The sequence below is a fragment of the Mus caroli genome, unplaced genomic scaffold (genome assembly GCF_978045245.1).
Source record: "Mus caroli unplaced genomic scaffold, Mus_caroli_1 scaffold_8, whole genome shotgun sequence".
NCBI classification, from domain to species: Eukaryota; Metazoa; Chordata; class Mammalia; order Rodentia; family Muridae; genus Mus; species Mus caroli.
This window is the reverse complement of record NW_028227263.1, coordinates 8355001-8375000: the sequence shown is the minus strand read 5'-3', so window position 1 is coordinate 8375000 and position 20000 is coordinate 8355001. Positions and strand designations below refer to the sequence as shown.

Genomic DNA, 20000 nt, shown 5'->3' with positions numbered 1-20000 from the left:
TGTGATATGTGGGTTGTGCATAAACAATGGGGCAGCTTCTGTCTTTGTTGGATTTAAATGAAAAGCCCCCTAGATATTAATGTGTGGACTTCATTTGTTAGCCCGCTAAGTCAGGGACTTATAACAAAAGCTTTGTAAACAAAAGATTAAACTGAATCGAGCTTTAGAAAATGAAAGGAAAACAAGAGTCAAGTAATCACAGATCAGACTGGAGCTGCCTAGATGGGAATCAGTGCGGGCTACTGGAGTGGAAAATGTTTAATTGAACTATTTCATTACGCGGAAGTTTATGTCCCCCTTGCAGAATCCAAAATATTGGTTATCAGAAAAGCTATTTTTTCCTCTCCCTTTAAAGAGATGGCCCTCCAAAGAAGCAACCTACAGCGAGAGTCTGCGTACCACTGTGGGCTACGAAGCTACCCATACCTGTTGGCCTTGATATGGGTACAGGGTTTGGGCTGTCTGGCATTTTCCTTCCCAGAATGAGTATCCACCACCCCCGAACCAGAAGCAGTCTGGTAGTGACCCCAACCTGTGTGGGGCATCATGCACTCTTGTACTAACCTTGGGTAACCTTTCGGGGTCACCTGGATGTCTGGGTATCACTTTCTGCAACCTCTGGAAGCCGTAATCTATGGTTGGCTCATTAAGGGCTGCAACAGGGACACACAAACACAGGGTAAGTCAGTCACTGCCATTCCACCATCCACTGTGCAGTTACTGCATGCTTACATACAGATGTGCAGTTCTTCCCCACTATGCCTCCACAGAAGCACCCCTGCATGTTGGCCCTGCCTTAAGGAGCAGACTCCCCCCCCCACTTCTTCTGTACATAAAAGCAATGATTATTTCTAATCTATAATTAGACTAGAAGAAAGTCAAAGGGTGGCTCCGTATATTGTAAAAATGGCGGTGCAGTCCCACAGTGACAGGTCTTGAGGCCATATATAGCCATCACCACAGCCATGATGTGGCGCCTGCATCACACGGTGCGTTCCTCACCAGCCAGGGATTTATGGGAAACTGGCAATTATGACATATGTCCGGCTATTGCTAGCCTCAGATTTATCCCTGTGGTCCTTTTTTGTCTAGCATATTGCCTGAGCACAGACCAGGCAGGAGGAACACTTACTCTTGCAAAGCTTTAATAATCTGTGAATGGCTGACTACAAACTGATATAGAGCGCTATCATTCCACAGCTGCAATCCACCAGCCCCACGAAATTGCCGGCCACAAATAGTAATTAATCTTTTTATCCCTCAAATTGTAATTTTGACTATGAACTGTGCGTGGCCATAAATCAGAGGCACATGCACCCTGTACAGTGCATGAATCACAGCCGGGACTCCATTCGACTGCACACACTGTGTTTAACAAGCTTTCTAAGGAGCCATCGGGCTTTATTACGGCTCTGCCTGACTCCAACAAAAACTGAGCCCGGAGGCCCGGGGACACGAGTTAAGATGAAAATACTTATTAGAGTACATTATTTCTTGATGTAGATATCGTTTTCTGTGGAGTAACTCCATGGTGCACGGCGAGACATAAATCAGGAGGTTTTCGGAGACTAATAAGACCTGCCGCCATCTATTCATTACTCCGCCCGCAATTTGGGCCATCACTCATTAGTAATTTGATGATTAACGCCACCCAGGTCTGTGGAGTGCGGGAGAACACAAAAGGCCATAGCTTCCTAAGAGGAAGCTTGGGGCTGCCTTGGAAAGTGCTCTCCACAATAATTGGTCACCATTATCCTCGAGTGCTGGGCTGTCGGTGTGTCTTGTAAGCAACCCAGGACGCCTTACACGTACACTCAATAATGCGCCTGAAAGTTGAGGACCACAATATGATTTGACATTCCATCATACATCCTGGAGACAAAGGTCCGCACAGGAATGTGAAGTAAGACATTTTCTTGTTAATAAAGCATTGATCCGATGTATTGATTTTACATGACACGGCTTTTGCTGGGATTTTGCCCTCTTTTTTCTTTGCAAATAGTAAAACCCTTCAAAATGCCTTGGTGTATGTGACATGGCAAAATTTCTAACTCTCTGTGATGTAAATTCTATATGTGTAAAACCACTTCATAATCAGCCCATTAATCATCAGAAGCTGTCAGCATTGACTGGGGGGACAATTTGTCATGTCTCTGCCTCGGCACAGGCAAGGGTGTCAGGCAAAAATGCAGTGTGGGCATCAGGGAGGATGGGCTCCAGTCCCAGCAAACGACTTGGTCCAAAAAGGGTAAGATGGAGTATTATGTTTCTTGATCGGGGTGGTGAGGGGGGAAGGTAGCCCAGTGTGCATTCCTAGCATGTCATGTTTCTCCTCTCTGCCAGCTAATCACCACGACTGTTTGACTTAATGAATCGGCCTGATGAAAGGTGATCAGAAAAGATAGATGGGCAGCCGTTATTGATCTCATGCAAATGCCCCTGACAGGTGATAGGCGCTTTAATGCAAGCTCTTAGAAGCTTTATGACTGTGATAAGCATACACTCACTCTAGCAGAGACGTTCTCCAGTGTCTTGGCTGAAATGGTACTCTTCTATGACCCACAGTGTCACGTAAACAGTATAAATATGAGGGCACCTTTCATCTCTCGATTCGAACCAACAGGCATGAGCAGCATGAATATACCACCAAAGTAAGTAGGTGAGGCACATCAGGAAAGTTCAGGCAGGGTACAAAAGTATGCCAGGGCCAGTCCCCACCAGACTGGATAAGCCACACAGCAAGGGACTTAGTGCTGCTCTTCCAGCCAGAAGATGTCCTTCCCCCAGGGGTCCGGCTCCAGAATCTCAAATGTATTTATATAGCAAAAGTGTTGGAACCTGTCTCCTCTTTAGTAGCAGGAGCATCAGCAGGCCTTTACAGTCCTGGGAGTTCCTGCTTCCGAGGTGGACCTCCTCCCCACGTACCTCTGGATCCCTTGGAGCATTGTCTGGTCCCGTTGAAGGCCAGCAGCCCTCAGACCCCCAAGGAGCCCATTCCTACCCAGGGCTGGTGAAGACTGGCTCAATCCTCACTGGCCAATTCTGCAACTAGAGGAGAAAGCACGGGATCTCCCCACACATCTAATAACCCCTCAGCATGTGGAGTTTACAGCCTAGAGCCCAGCCGAGCCAGGGCAAGGCACTGGCACGTCCAGTCACAGAGCCCCGAGCCAGGCCAATCAATACCACTTTCCTGTTTTAGAACTGGGTAATTATGAGGGGGAGAGATTGCCTGACCTTTCACCTGCACTGCATTACTTTGCTGATATTAAGATAAATTGCCTGATTTTGGGTAAACATATGCTGCAATTCAAACTGTCAGCACTGGTTTGCTCAGGGATAATTTGTATTGATCTCCCAGCTTCTTCCCAATTTTGCTTACTGACCTCGTGGATAATTAGAGAAGGAGCCCTGGGTGAGCTCAAGTCGGGGATGAAGAAGAAATATGAAGAAGAATAAAGCAAATTTGTTTTATGTTAATATTTGTTGGTCCGCCCCTCACATCTGTCAGCATCAGCAAAGCCATAAATTAATGCCTTTGGTTCCCGAGCAATTTATTCCCAGGAATTATTTAGCAGCATGCTTAGTCTCCGAACATGTGTCACTGGGTTAAATTAATTTAAACTCTGCCTTAAACACAACAAAACAAATGTTATTTTCTGCTGAAGGGGAAAAAACAATAACGTTTATCAAAAATGTATCTGTAAGCTAGCACCTTTCTGCATGGATTTCCGTCAATCCATGAAAGGGAGGGTGGGTTTTCTAATAAATCCCCCCCTCCGGAAGTAATTAGCACCCATTATTTGTCCTGAATTCAAATTTCGCTAAGATGGCCTGCTGCCTGTAGGAGATGAATGTATGTGTGAAATTATATCGTTTAAGATATGTCAGATTACAAGGCTGTTGTATCAAAAGTCATAAAACAAATCTCCCCTGTGAAATATCTCTTTATTAACTGTGCCATAAGATATTAACATTCCTCATTTAGTGGAGGGCCTTTTATCTGTTTCAAATACATTATTCGTCCTTTTGGAGATAAACTGTATTAATATCCATTTGAGTAGGCTACTGTGGCCTAATGCATAGTAATTTTTGTTGGAGAGCTTTTATTTTAGAATAAGAAAATTACACAGCAATAAAACCTGAATGAATCAGAAGCTAGAATGGCCGGGAATCACATTCCATGCCAAATGAGGCAGGCAATCAGGCAGCCTGTGAAAGGCCAGATATCCGGCTATCATATGCAGGCCAGTCTCCAGTGTGGGTCCTACAAATAGAGCCTGACATGGCCACATAGACTTGATTCCGCACGCCGGATAGCCTGCAGCTTGTGAAGGGCGCATATTTAAATATATTCAAGTGTACTGGAGTTAATCTCGTTACTTTACATGCATTGAAGTCATAACAGAAGAAGCGTTCTAAATATTTAAGTCATGCCCATGTACTGGGGGATTAATCATAGCGCAATTGATAAAATTTTAACGGTCTGTGATGTCGGTTCAAGTTGGGATTGCCAGAGCTAATGTGGCAGCCGAAAATGGCATCAGGCTTTGAGCTGCAGCTGGGGCCAGAGTAGCTCCAACTGGCCTGCTGCAATTAGAAACATACCAATGGGCAACCGTGCTGGGTTTTTCTTTCTTGTGACATCAGTCATTGTAGTTTACATTTTGAAGGCTGAACTGTCTTTGTCAGCCAGCCCTGCTCAGGGGTCTGTGTTGTTCTCCAACATCCCAAAATGTAAATGGCTTTCGCCAGACTTCAATGGCTAATCCATTGGTGTGTAAACCCTATTCACTTATGTGATAAGGGGACATGCTCCTGACCACAGATGACATGTAGAAGACATTGCAGATCAAAAAAGCAATGTTTAGGGATAGGATACTTCCTTACAGAGAAAAAAACTCCTAGGAAGGAAACTAAGCCCCAGGAATTTTTGAAAGGCCAACCCATTCACCAGAAATTTACTAAGCAGCTACTATGCTTTCAGGGCTCAGCTGTGCCTGCATCCCAGTGGTGTGAAACATTTCCCCAAGGGCAGCTGTCAAGAGCCAAAAATGTTGTTGTGGACAGCTCTCCACACTCACACACTCCAGTCCAGGGGACTCCTTGGTGGTAGAAGTGGACAGGACCATTGCATGAAGGAGGGGCCGGCAGTGACAAAGCTTAATTGTGACAACAACCTCCTGAACACCTTGCCTCCATTCCAGGGAGACCCGGATCCGGCTGCCAGCCAGGGAGCAGTGGGCCACCTTTAAAGACTGCTGGAGTAATTGCTCTTCCAGCACAGTTGTATCTTTAAAACAGTGACATTAAACACACGACGGGGAGACTCCTAGGTAGGAAACAGCTGCTTTTAGCACCATCTTTCCACCCTGGAAGCTCAAGCCAGCATGCAGGTTGCAGTGCAGCAGAGTCTCCTGCCCAAAAACCCTGACTCCAACAGTAACAACAGGAAGACATTCATTTGCTCCATTCCAGCTGCTGGCTGCAGCTATTAAGTGAGCCCCAGTTTCATTTCAATAATGATCGGCTTCCTGTAACTTCCCAATCATGCATTTGTCATAATGCAGTAATTTTCTTGCTACAAACAGATCCTCATAATGAGGCCGTTTTTCACATTAGCAACATAACTACATAACAAGAACATCTGTAGTTCCTTTTCCGAGGGACAAGAACGTGCTTCAATTAAGGCAATGGGTTTGTTAAATAAGATATAGTATATTTTACTAACAGGGCTACCCAGACCCTGCCCCAACAGACTACAAGCCGTCAGTGTGCCTGAATGAACACAGGTTGTAATGTGTAAAAATTAAATAAAGTAAAATTAAATTGCTCAATACAAAGACATTCCTCTAGAGGGTGTTGGTGATTTTAGTGACAAAGTGCTATTTGCTGACAAGTAGTTTACACATTAACCAGCCGAATCCAAGGGGGAAAAATGCCAATAGCAATTATATCACCTTGAGGTTATTAAATGTCCCACTGATAAGTAACTAGGTGAGCTTGACCAGGTGATAAAGACTGCTGAGAGCAAACGATTGCTTGTGAAGAATGCTTCTCTGCCCCGCTGTTTCTCCAGATAGCTTTTCTTTCAAAAATGACTGTATAAAAAGTTGCATTAAAAAATGTGTGGCTTCGGAAGTCAAAATTGATGCTTAGCCGCCCCCACACCCCGCGTCCCCCCTGCTCCAGCTAGAGCACTTTCAGCATTCCACCTCAGAACACTACACAAAGTCCCCAAATGTCTGGGGTTTTCTCTCCCCCTTTTTTAGGCTTTAAAATGATGCTAAGTTCTCCACTTTATCATCAACTGTCTCCTGCAAGCGCATTTCATCTATAAGAAATTCAGATGCTCGGGAAATTAAAATTTCAAAGATCTGCTGCAAAAAAAAAATCAATGGGGCAAGATCAATGCTCATAGAAATTTCATGAACTTTGAACTGATCCAGGCATGATGATGAGGGGTGGCTGGAGTCGCAGGCAGCTGACGGCTTTTAGTGTGGATGAGAAGCAGCCGGACAGCGGGGAGGAGTGCCACGGTTTACCTGGGCTTTTGCTTTCATATTTTGTTGGACAAAAATTTTTAATTTTTAGTCTATTCCAGTAACAAGCAGAAACAGGGGGTGAAAAATCCTCCTTCCCAACCCAGTGTGTGGATCTCCCTGCTTAGGAGCACCTAATGCTTTGCACACTAACGCAGCCACAAAATGAAATCGGTTCCCTTTGCAGCCGATTGCAGGTGCAAATTAATATTGTAAAATGAAGATCAATACATGGACAGGGCCAAATCAATAGTGGCTAAATTATTGCTGCATTTTCCTCCTCATTCAAGATGAGTTGTGTTTTCCTCTCAAAGTCAATACTTCGCAGCTTTTCTCATTAATTTCTCAATAAATTTGGCAATGAATTTCAATCACAGAACTCGGCAGGGTGAGCTAAGCATTGTGGTGTGCATGGGAAACACAAAGGCCACACGGTCCCCACATCGCTCAGTGGGGTGCTTGGCCTGGCTAAGGGACAAACAGTGAAGACAGAGGTCACCCTTCTGCACCTAGACGCCAACTCCAAATTTGATGTCTCCTGTGAGTTGCTTGGGACTTGTCTTGTGTCTGCTCTGGGCCACTGTGGGGGACACATTCCCAATGCCGGGCCCACCTAGGGGTCAGTCTCAATTTCCCATCAGTTCCTCCAGAACTTACCGTATTCCATCAGCATGTCTTCTTGGAATAAGAAGAGCACCACAGTTGACTTCTATAATTGGGATTTGGAGCCTCCCTGCACACTCGGGGAATTCTGTTCTGGTATTCATAGAGGCAGCCCAACCGGGCCTACTGCACAGGGACCCACTTCCATTCACCACTGCCTGGCAGCGGATGGCAGTATTGTGATGTGACACCAAATGCAGAAAAGGGGGCAGCCCATCTTCCTTGTTACCAAAATAATACCCTTGCTGACAACTATTGGACTGCATTCAAACACTTTTGTTTACATACCTCAAAGAATGCATTGGATTGTGGCTTGCATAGGCATGGGGGAACTACACCAACCAAGCCCAGCCCTATAGCTGAAGAAAACCAGGCCCTGGAGCCTGCGCTCTGCACACCACACCTGTCCATCTCAGGATGGTCCAGCACAGACACACCCCAGACTAAGGTCTGCCAATCCCTGATGGGACACCCCCCATTCCCAAAGCTGCAATTTTAACCAGCTCTCTAGGCAGAGAGGTATGCTCCAAAGGGAGGCAGCAGTGAGTAAAGCCACCCTCAATAAGCTTCCATATGTCACTCTCTGCTTCAGGAAAGCAAGTTCCCTGTGTCCTCATCCTCTCGGAGATTTCATGGGAGGTGGAAGGAGGTCATAAAAGCCAAGAGAGAAGCACACTCTGTAGACAGCAGTAGATGTGCACACTTAAAACCAGCAGGAAGAAGATCTCAGTGCGGAGTACGGTTGCAGAGCAAGCTTGGAAGCCAGCTCTCCCAGGCTGCAGACACCCTGGCTGTGGAGTAAGATAAAGGTCCCTCTTGAGGGCTGAGTGTCCCTGCTCCCATTGTGGAAACCTCTACTTCCTGGAAAGTGTAAGGAGGGCCACTTCAGCCTCGTTCAGAGCAGTGCGTGTAGCTGGTGCTTAAAGGTACTGAGGCACAGCGGTCAGGCTTCTGGAAGGTACCAGGCCTACATGACAAAGCATCTCTATCAAGCATCTCTAATTTCGAGGCACAACATGAGCATACTGCTTGTCTGACATCTGCATGGATTTGTCCCTAATATCTCTATGTCCATCAGTCTATACACACAAAAGCAACCATGTGGTACATCCATTCAATGGAATACTACTAAGATGTGTAAAGACATGTCTCTGGACACATGCCACAGTGGAACCCAAGAACATCATATGCTGTGTGAAAGAAGTCAGCCCCAAAGGCTGTGTATTGTATGATCTGCTCCTACAGGAGTGGGAGAGTTAGACCAGTAGCCGCCAAAGCCAGGGATGGAAGGGAACGATGAGAATGTGGAGCACAGTTCAGGGAAAAAAAACACTGCGGTAGGTTTACAACAATGTGCACATAAAAAGCTTTTGAGCCAGGCAGTGATGGCACACGCCTTTAATCCCAGCACTTGGGAGGCAGAGGCAGGCAGATTTCTGAGTTCGAAGCCAGCCTGGTCTATAGAGTGAGTTCCAGGACAGCCAGGGCTACACAGAGAAACCCTGTCTTGAAAAAACAAAAAACAAAACCACCTTTTGTTTCTCAGCTTCTCCTCACCGTCTTTGTACATCAGCTGTACTCAAAGCAGATGTGAGGTCCCTAGCATTTACACCCCCATGTTGACTGTGGCACTATTCACAATAGCCAAGATATAGAGCCAGCCTGGGTTCCATCAGCGGGAGACGTTAGGAAGAAGCACATGCACGCTATGGAGTCTTAGCCATGAAAAACAAAGCAAAACAGAAATCAGAGATTTGCAGGAAGATGGGTAGAAGTGGAGATCACTGTGTTAAGTAAGCCAGACCCAGATGAATTTCGAATGTTTTTCCTCATAAGCAAAATTTAGATTTTTTTTTTTAAGTAGAGGGAACATAACAGGTTCAAAGGGAAGAGGAACGGGAGGTGGTGAGGAAGACAGAAAGACAAAACATTGCATGTTATGTGTGGGAATGTCACAATAGACCCCATGCTAACTGTAGGTGGGGGAATGGTAATGAAGGCTTTCATCTGGGTGTGTCTGTGCTCAGGGAAATGCTATTCTGCATGCTTACATCTATTCGGCAGGTAGCACAGGTGCTCCCAGCAAGAGCAGAGACCCATGCAGCTGTGCACCGAGAGACTCCCATGCAGGATTTCCCAGCACACTTTTCCCTTCTGTCTTCCCACTGGCATCTAATTCCAGGTCTTTCAGGATGAATACGGAAGGAAAGAAATATTTGGAGGCAAAGCCTTTAAACACATGGCCAGGATTAACATAAGCGCTGGAATCCTCAAAGCTCAGGCCTTGTGCACAGGGCACTGCACTCTATATGTGCCATGGAGAGCAGCCCTGCTGGCCAGATATGCTGCTGCGTGTCTGCGACCCTGGCTCTCAGGAGGCAGAGGCAGGAGGATCAGGCACTTAAAGCCAACCTGAGCTTCATAGGCAGATGAATTTAAAAGGGGGGGGGCTAGCTGGGAAGAAAATTGCTTTCAGTGGGAGGGGGCTGGGAAAAGAAAATAGGGAATGAATGACCTAAAGTATATCACATATAAGATTATATCATATATAAGATGAACCTGTCAAAGAATTAGGAAGGGGAGAAGGATGGGGAGGAAGGGCCAAGCTCTGCTTTCATGCATGTTGGAGATGACAAGTTGTCTGTGAACCTGAGGCGACTGGTCCTCACCTGTGACCTTTATAGCTTCTATGCCCCTCCATCCCCCCCCCACACACACACACACATCCACTTGCTCCCTGGACACCCAAGAGCAGGTCACATTCTTCATGGAAATCTTCCTCACCCTTGCTGAGCACCTAGGATGCAGCCTCCAGGGCCATTTCCAGAGAAAAGCCCACAGCTCTGCCACCTGCAAGTTCTCAGGGAGCCATTGCTATCCCCCAAATCCAAGATGTGAGAATACTGTTTGTATGGAGGCTGTTTTTCCGAACTCCTCTCCACCCCTGTTTCTTTCCCACAAGGCTGAGTCAGTGCAGTTGTGGCCATGTTCATGCTGGATGTGTGTCACAGGCCATGGAAATCCCAGGGAGCTTCCAAGAACCCACTGCTGCCCAAGCAAGGTGTGTTTCCCCCTTGCCCAGGTACCCCCATCCCTGAGCACCTAAAGAGTTGCTGATTTTCCTTCCCAAGAGTCACCCACAATACCCTACTGAGGACTCAGCCCAGATATGCACGAGATAAACACTGACCCCCAGAAGGCAGACCCCAAACCACAGTGATCTGTGTTGCACCACCACATCATGTCTAAAACTGAAACACCCCGTTCCCCTTGGTGACCATCCAGTCACCTGGCTTTCCCAAGCTCCTGGCTGAGGAGCAGTGAATGAGAAGGTGCAACATCCATGGGTGGATACAGGGACCAGTTTCTCTAATGATGCCATGACAAAGACCAAATAGAACCTACCTGGGGCTCTGTTCAAGGCAGTACTATGGGTACAGGGTCCCCTGAAGGCAGGGAGGCCTGTGAGCCTGTGGCCTCTGGCAGCTATAGGCTGTCTCACTAACAAATAGCAAGCTAACTTCACTTGGGGAATAACTGCTGTTTCTACCCACAGGAAGCGCTTAAGGGAATTCTAAAGTCTTTGGCTTAGGATATACCCCAACTGGATGGCAAGGACATACACAGCAGCCACCTGCCATACCCATGAACACACAACAGGAGCCTGGACCCTTGATGTGTGTGCCCTAAGTGCTAACAGACCCAAGCTTCCGTGAGGGATTTCATGTTGAGAGTACTGACATCAAAGACAATACACTGTCGGATAGGCGATGAAGGGCTCTCATGTACACATCAGGGCAGCTACACTGACATGGAGCCAAGATCTTGGCTAGGACCAAGGAGCACAGGCCAATAGTACTTCCCTATCCCCATAGAGACCAAAGGAGATATGTCAGTCAGAGATAAAGGGGAGGAGGCCTAACCCCAAACCCAACCTCATAGCTTTCCAGACAACCAACTTCTCTGTGGCCACAGGATGCCTAGAGGGACAGATCTGGGCCTACAAAGGCTCAGAGATCTCAGGGCCCCATAACCTAGCAGTCGGGTTTCCACATATGGAATGTTGAGCTTGAGGAGAGAATTTAGTTAACTAGAGTCAAAGAAAAAAAAAGGACTCATGATAATGCTATGTCTTCAAGACAAATAAAAACTCCTCTGGTGGGAGAAGAGTATACCAAGATCTGCTGCAATGGCTCCTGGTCCCCATAGAGTTTGTGTTTTAAATTGTCACATGATCCCTTCTGCACCTTCAACAGATATGCACCACTCCATCAGCCCATGCCTGCAAAACCCAAATGGGGGAATCCCATCTCCTCTTCAGGGCCACAGGAACCTTTGTAGTTATCCAGGGTCAACAATCTGCATCTCAGATTTCCATTTTGTTGTTGAATTAAAAATCACCCAAAGGGAAGAAAGTTGGATCCTGATAATTTTCTACAACAAATTTAAAAGGCCCAGAAGTCAAGCAACAGTTCTTTGAACGTATCTTTTTCTCAGATGTTTCTGCATATCCCAAGTCTTGTTCTACTCCACTAGACATGGACAAGACCTAAGACCGTCTAGAAATACAAGCTTTCTAATGGAGACACACAGGGACCTCACTCCAGTTCTCCAAGGAGCCAGCCTTCACAGAACATTCCAGAGTAAAACACTCTCCCACCATCTCCTCATGTCCACCATACCCTCATGTCCACCATCTCCTTATGTCCACCACACATGTGGGGGTGGACTTTGTGGGAGGAAGCTCAAGCTCCATGCTATGAGTCCAAGAACCAAGGAGTAGCTATGCCCCTTGTCACCATGATAGGACCAATGGGCAGTTTATCTCCCCTCCTCCTCAGGGTCAGAATCGCTACTTCCTTTTAAAGTTCTCCATCAAGATGTTGGCTCCACAGCTGCATTGGTTCTCATGATCAACCGCTGGAGGGTTCCCTGGAACGACCTGGTACCTTAAACCTTATTCTTTTGTCCTGCTTATTCTTTCCTTGCTCACCTTCATTGTGCTGTGCTTTTTAAATGGCCATTAGTTCATGTCGGTCGTCCACTCCCCCACTAACCCTCAGTGTCTTTCCCAGCCAGAAATGGAAATAAAACTCCCCTAGATAGTGCTGCCGGAAGGGGGGATAAGAAGCAGGGACACTGCCTATGTCAAAGAAAGAGGGTCAGGCCTGTCTCTCCCATCCACAACCTGCCTACCCTAAGTGAAGCCAACGACCCTTTTGTCCTTTGGGTAAGACAAATGGCCGTCTCCTTGAAGCCATGTCTTGTCAGGTGGGCTGCGAAGTCAATACCTTCACCTTGGTATGGAAACTTTGTGATTTATCAGTCCGTCTCCCCTCTTGGGTTCACGCAGTCCCAACATACACAGCCAATCGGGCACATGGAGCAGACTGGTCACAGCCAGCTGGAAAGCAACCAAAGCCTCTGTGATGACAGACAAATGTGTCTTCTTAGCAACAGCCCAAAAGCACTTGACTTGTACTAATAACAAAAAGGCCACGCTGGTCACCGTGGGTCTAAAGACGAAGCACCCTGTCACCAGCCTGGTTGGGAAATTAGCAAATAATGTTCTTTTCCTTGATAAATGGGTGACAGCCCCGTCTCACCAATCATTTTTAACATTTTGATGCATGCCTATGATCCCACTGGAGGGGCAGAAAAGTTTACTGGCCCTCAATTTTCACATGATGAATGGAACTCTCTAAATGTGCGATTTCTGTATGAGGTATAGTTCATTTTAAGCAATTCTGGTAAATGGGTGTCACTGATTAGGACAAATTGTCTACTTGTGCTGTGCCTCATTCTCCCGCCCTCCTTTGAGACAGGAAAGAGGAGACCGCAGGGATAGGGAGCCTTCACACAGCCCTCTTTAAAGGGGTATGTTCTCCAGCCATACCCCCAGCACCCTCTTGGCACACAGCAACTTCGCTGATTGTGGCTCAGGGAGAGCCAGGTGCCACCCAAGGGAGGACACCAGGTGAATGCTACCTCCTTGCCTGAGGCTCATAGGGACCCACCCACAGCCTTCAGTCCCCACTCCCAGGGGAAGGGGCTGAGGCCTGGAAGCTTACCACCTAGTCCTTGTGAAAAACAACACAAAATTACCACCCTAAGCTATCCATGCTTAGACATGTGGCAAAAAGCAAGAGTGGGGTGAGGCTGGGAGGAAGGTGGTGCTATTTGAGTCATGGAATAAAGTTTCAATTTTGGGAGCCTAAAGATGGCCTGAGCTGACAGTGCAGCCTCATGCTAACCTTCAAGACCAGTAATTTGACATAAGGGTCAATGTATTCAGGGGCATCCACTACCAGGAGGTGGCTGGGTGTGATGAGGATACAGACATTCTGAAACACCCAACAGGGACCACCATCATGGGTGACAGGTATGGCCACGGGCATACCCACTGGACACAGGAAAGGGAAGTAGGGTGTCTGGCTGACTTTGGCAGGGGAGGTGGAATCTCTCATGACTCTGGGTCAAAAGCCCCACATTCTCGCAGCCAGTAGGATAGGATGTGTTCCTGGATTGTACACAGCAGTGGCTTGGAGTGTAGGACTGAAATAATTGGGTGGTTTGTGTTTAACATTCGGTTTAGCAGAATGCAAACGGCATGGATCGTGGGCGGCAATTTAGAATCATTTGTTCTGCAGATACAAATGATTTGTTGGGAGAACCACAGGCCAGGGAGAGAGGAAACTGGAGCTGTCCGGCTGTGGTGAAGGGTGTTTGAAATCCATAGCGTGGACAGAACCATGTCTAAATATTCACAAACAACCTTTCCACGTGCCAGAAACACAAGGGTTTCCCCAGGTAAGGAGAAATGACATGGAAGGTGGAAGCCAGCCAGGAGACTCAATAAGAGTGAAACCGTCTCCTGACAGGTACAGGATGGAGCTGGCACCCCTCAACGTGAAGCCAGGGTGGAGCTGGCACCCCTCAAAATGGAGCCAGTTTTAAAACACAGTGCAACCTCTTTCTAAAAAGACAAACCTAAACACTATCAGAGAGAACAGAAACTGCTTGCAATTACTGACTGAGGGATGGTCTCCCAAGCCTGACATCAAATGCACACATGTCTGTATGAAAAGATTCCCATCCAATGAAAGCATCACAGACCTGGGGCCCTTCCAGATATCCACCGTGTGTCCACTTTAGACGGGTCTATGCTGCCTGCCAGCATCTTGTTGAGTGACTGGGCTCAGTCTGTTACTGGCGACATGTTGACTCCCGGTAATTTGTGATAATTTCTTTAATTGAGCAAAAAAAGAATTCTCTAAAATGAGGGTGGGTCAATCAAACTTCAGGGCAGGAGGTCAGCCAAAAAAGCCCCCAAATGCCATTCCTGGTGTCTCGTGAACTAGGCTTAAACCCAGGCCACAGCAGCAGCCTCTGCTCCTTTGCTAATCAGGAAACATTTTGCCAAATGTCCATTGTGAGCCCCCCCCTTCTCTCCCTCTCCCTCTCCCTCTCCCCCTCTCTCTTCCTTCTCCCTCTCCCTCTCCCTCTCCCTCTCCCTCCCCCTCTTCCTTCTCCCTGTCCCTCTCCCTCTCCCTCCCCCTCCCCCTCCCCCCCTCTCTCTCCCCCTCCCTCCCTCCCTCCCTCCTTCATTTCCTCTCCCTCCCCACCATACACTTCATACTTGAGAACAGGCCTGCAAAAAGCGTTTTCATGAGAACATAATCTCAATTAGAAGCGTACAAATTCTAAACCAACTTAATCAGGTAATGCCATAATGTTTCTATTCTAATTAAAAAATAATTTCTTTTATTACTCTTAACAATGCGATGTGTTTGTAGCAGTAAAAATATGAGAGCAAAAGCTGCTTGATTTCGCCTATATGGTAAGTTCCTCAGGTAGGCAACTCCGGGACTGTTTAATTATTATTAAACAAGTCAATGGTATGCTATTAGACAAATATTAAAACAAGCATTGCACTTGGTTATTAATTTGAACTATTCACTTTTAAATGCAGCAAATATCTCATTAATTTAATTTTAGGTGCCCACCAGTTTATATTGCATTTTACAGTCTAAAGGCAATTTACTATTAACTGGCAATTACATACACAGTGATTGTTAATTCTGCTTCTAAGTGCTAGCCGCTTGAAAATTGTTCTCTCTCTCTAATTTCTGACCTTCTTACAGCAGAGGTGAGGCTCGCTGGGAATACAGAGAACTCCTATGGAAGAGCTGGACATGTCATTTGTGGCTCATTCTTTTAATTCACCGTGCTAATCAACTGAACCGCCACAGTCTCCCAAGGTAATTGTGACTTGAGAGGGACTATGAACGACAGCCAAGGGGCTAGATGGATGGGGCCTGGCCAGCCTTCCCCTTCCAGGGGCAGAGGCTGAGCACGACCACTCTGGGTTGACTAATAGGGTCTGGTTTTGAAAAATCTGGTGTTTCTCAGGTCACTGTAAACAGCTCATTTAGACCTCTGCCAAGTCCCTCCCAGCCTTTGGCAGGCTAGTGGCAGCCCCTCCTCCAAGCCCAGGTTCATTATCCAGTGGCCCTGCAGCCCCACAGCTGGCTTCATGCCGGGAAGGTTAAATGTGAAGGTGTCCCAGCAGCCTCCGGGGCCTGGGCACACTGATGGGAAACAGACGCCCAGGGGATGGCGCCCATGTTGTGACATCCAGAGGGGCTGGCTCAGTTTTCATTGGGGAGAGGGAGTCCCTGTGATTACCTCATTGTCCCCATCAATTTCAGGGCAATGCAAATCAGACAGAAGCTTCCAGGCCAGACAGGTTATGACCCCACCTTTCCTCTGCTCCCTGAGAGTATAAAGTCCTGTATCCCTTACACACATGTGAAATGTATATTCCTGGTAATGATCACACACACACATGCACATACACACATACACACACACACACACACACACACTCACACACACACACACACACACACACACACACACACGCTAGCTAGCTAGCTAGTTAGCTTGGAAGGGCTGAGCTTGCACAGCCTTGAAGCAAATGCTCACACATGAGGAAACAGGAAATCTCCAATCCCAGGGCAGGAGGATCTGAGTCTTGGACCTAACAAGTCTACTCAGTTTGAAAGTAGATGCAACCACGCAGGATGGACACTAAGTCTCCAGAAAGGCTCGTTGTGAGGTTATAACAAGCTCAGGAGACACTGCTGTCCTTTAGGAGGCAATGGACATTCTGGTCAAGGAGGGCATTCCACCGAGCCAGAGCGCAAGGGGCTTCAGAGAGTGTCCTTCCTTCCCTACCCACCTGTCCAGGAGAGCTGATAACAGGGACAGCTACCACATGGGCCCTATGGGACCTGCCAGCCAATGACAAGCAACTCCTCCTACCCTCCACACCTGCATCTGTTCACAAGTGTTCAAACCAGGACCTATCTGTAGCACTGGGGACAGACACGGGCCAAGGAGGAAAATCAGGACCCGAATCTCTGTGCCTTAAAACTGCTCGTAAAAGGTTTTTGTTTAAAGGGGCGGGGCATAAGGGGGCACTTCTAAAAATCAGTCATCTTCAACATTCAAACCAAAACCCCAAGAATACAAACACTCAGGGAAGAACTTGCCTAGAGCAGCCCCGAAGGGAACCAGCAGACCCTCCTAACACTCCCACTAGAGAACAAGGAGGACAGGCTGGTGAAAAGCAGGCCAGGCTTGCCAACTGTGGACACAGGCTCACTTGGGTGCCACCAGCCAAGCCAGGCCACATGAGCAGCATAGGGACTCACTCCACACCCAACCCTGCCATGTGTCCCTCAGCTCGTTGTCAGGACAAGAACAAGTGCACAAGATCTCCACATTCAAGGAGCTCAAACCGTGAACAGGCCCCACCGACCTCAGCGGAAGTCCAAGCTGTCGCTAACTTTCCACCGCTGATACTATTTACCAAGTGCCCTCTGTATGGCAGACACTTTGAGTTGCCCTTGATCCTTGCCAAAACCCCATGAAAAAGTGAGGAGAGAAAACTGAACTCAGAGGAGTTCAAATCAACATGGGCCAACAGCCAGTACCCTGAGGCATTGGGTCATCTAGTTAAATAGTCTAAGTTTTTGCATAGGGCCTGTTGCCTCAATAGCCTGAAGTTTCTGGCCAGAGACTCAGCCATATGTGGTACCCATACCACCAGCTACCTTGAGGAGTTATGTTGACTGTATGTATGGGGCGGGTGATTAGCTCATTCATGCACATGACCTCATCCCCTTGGGCTGGGGATGCCCAACCAGGCCCAAGGTAGGAGTCTAACTTCTTATCTCCCCACGAACTGGACATCCAATATGAGTACCCTCCACTGAACAGCAAAGACACTTAGTTGAAGGAATCTGCAGATGTTCCTGAATTGAACTATGGGTTAATATTTAATAGTAATCGCTCAAGTTGAACGTGAATTCAAGACGTCTAACGCACTGAACATCATTGCTGAGCACAGCCTACCATAACTAAGTTCAGAGCACTTACAAAGACTATGCAGTGTGAAGCCCATTCAGTAATACAGCGAGGAACTGCACATGCTCAGTGAACAATGCGCGGAAGGTAAGGAAACACTGGTGGGGATGGTGGAAGACCATCTCCCCAGAGGAGATCAGAAATAAGGAGAGGTATTATGGTTTGGGGGAGCCACCTGCACACAGCTTTTAAAAGATGTCCCATTTCTCTCTTTTTGTTTTAACATATTCTCAAAATCTAGAGGAACTTTTCCTTCAACCTTTAGACTTTCCCAGAGGCCAAGACTATCCCGATTCCCCCAAAGCCACTAGGCACATCAACCTTCTGCTATGCCCACAGCCCTGGATCCTTTCAGTTCTGCGATCCTGGTGCCCCACATTGACCAGGTAGGGTGCTGGGTTATCAAGAGCTAGATGCCCAAGAACAGTGGTTCCCAACCTTCCTTATGTCATGGTGATCCCCAACCATAACAATTATTTTCATTGCTACTTTATAACTGTAACTTTGCTGCTGTTGTGAATTGTAAATATTTTTGGAGATAAGGTTTGCCAAAGGGATCACAACCCATAGACTGAGAGCTGCTACCCTAAGATAAGGCTGAGCCCCACCTTGGGTGGCAGTAGGCCTACGGAGGAGCAGGGAGTCTATATGGGGCCAGTCTGCTCCTTTAGTACTTCCTGTAAAAGGAAAGAACTTTCGCATCTGTGATTTCATGAACCTTAATGTGGCAGGAAGGGGCCTCAGAAACCTCCTGTCTGCTGGATAGAGCAGAGGATGGCACCCAGTGGGATACCAGCCCAGGCCCAGGCCCAGGCCCAGGGCCCCTTCAGGTGGTAAGAGAGTGGTCAATGCTAGGGCTCCAAACCCTCCAGTATGAATGTCACCAAGCCCCTGCATAGCCACAAATAATCAACAAGCACCCATCCCTTCCACCATCCCTGGGCTTCAGCAGGAGTTGTTCTGCATCAAAACCATCCCTGGTGCCTAACGGCATGTGGAACAGACTGAGATCACAAGTCAAAATGCAGATGAGTGAAGTCAACTTCAGTTGAAGTTTCTCTGTGGCATCTATGGCATCCTCAAACAAATCAATTAAGCACTTGTGTGAGCAAAGCAGGATAGAAGCACCTCTGATGTCCCACCCACAGGGGCCACAAAGACTACCCATTCTATCCATCTGGGCTCAGGCTACTTGTATCCTCTGGAACATTGACACACCTCCCCATAAGCAACAACCCCCTGCAGAGTCTAAGATCCCAGGCTCCACTTAAGAGACCTAGCTTCCACTGGAAGCCTAGGTAGATGACAGGCTGTGACCTCTCCTTTCTGGTCACAGCTCAAGCCAACTGAAAAGCAGTGATGAGCCAGACTGACAAGTGGGTGGGCACAAGGCCTTGCATGCAGCCAGGCATGAGGCAGCCACTCTCAGGGGAGCTAGAAGCGGCTGCAGTTACCAACAACTCTCCCTGCCACTTTGCTTTACTGGTGAGAGGCAGAGGCCTGCAGATGGGGGGAAACGCCAAGGTCACACTGCCATGTCTGTCCAGTCATCATGAGCTGTCTAAGATGCAGATGGAAGTGTGCACCTGATAAAACTCAACAGCATGCCAACGGTCCTCACTCCTCTATTGTACCTCCCCCACAGTACCACCGGACACCCACCCAAGGAGGCTCCCACTGAGACGGAGCACCCACCACTGCCCCACAGAGGCTGGAGCTGCCAACTCACCAGTGTAGACAAAGCGTCCAGGAGCGCCTTTGCAGAACTGCTTAGACTTGTAGGAGAGGGTCACTTCAACAACTCCAGGGATGTGTCGAGGCGGCGTCTGCACTCGGATGGCGTGGGGGGTTATCAGCTACAGAAACCACACACATGAACAAGCGCTCAGTGGTGCAGGCCCTGAGAGGCGGACACTTGCCAGTTGGATATAATTACAAAATGAGCATAAATTGGACCATCGTCTCGGAATGTTCCCTCCTGTCACCCAGAGACTCTGGGCCTATGGTTCTTTAAGGGAAAGCTCAGCAAATGTTCCAGGGTTTTAGTTTGCAGGAAAGGCCACAGGGCATCATTCATATGAAAATCACCACCATATGTCTCCTTAAACCTGTGTCTAGTAATTCTAGAACTAATTGTTCCAGGGTACTGGAGGACCTCCTATGGCATGTTTAAAACCCAAAAGTTGTGGGAGGAGGGGCAGACCCACCCACAGGACAGCCTACCACAGGCAAACAGTAAAAGGGAACTTTGCAATAGGTGTCATATCCCTACACCAGAAACAGCTTGTCAAAACCATTCACAGAGGAGGCGACTGCTCAAGGCAGGCCCATGTCGCAGGCTTACCTCACTCCACACCAACA

At 47.6% G+C, this 20000-nt stretch overlaps 1 protein-coding gene across 7 annotated transcripts in view; it reads right to left on the bottom strand.

The window, feature by feature from the left end:
• Positions 1-20000, bottom strand: part of Ebf3 (EBF transcription factor 3) — a 119106-nt gene that overhangs the window by 11980 nt on the left and 87126 nt on the right. For all 7 annotated transcript variants that reach the window (XM_085841208.1, XM_021166694.2, XM_085841209.1 and 4 more), the window contains exons 9-11: positions 19984-20000; positions 19369-19495; positions 565-653 (exon numbers count right to left, since the gene is read on the bottom strand). The exon at positions 19984-20000 is cut by the window's right edge and continues 114 nt beyond it. In XM_085841208.1, coding sequence (XP_085697334.1) covers positions 565-653; positions 19369-19495; positions 19984-20000 — 233 coding nt within the window. The remainder of the gene's footprint in view (positions 1-564; positions 654-19368; positions 19496-19983) is intronic.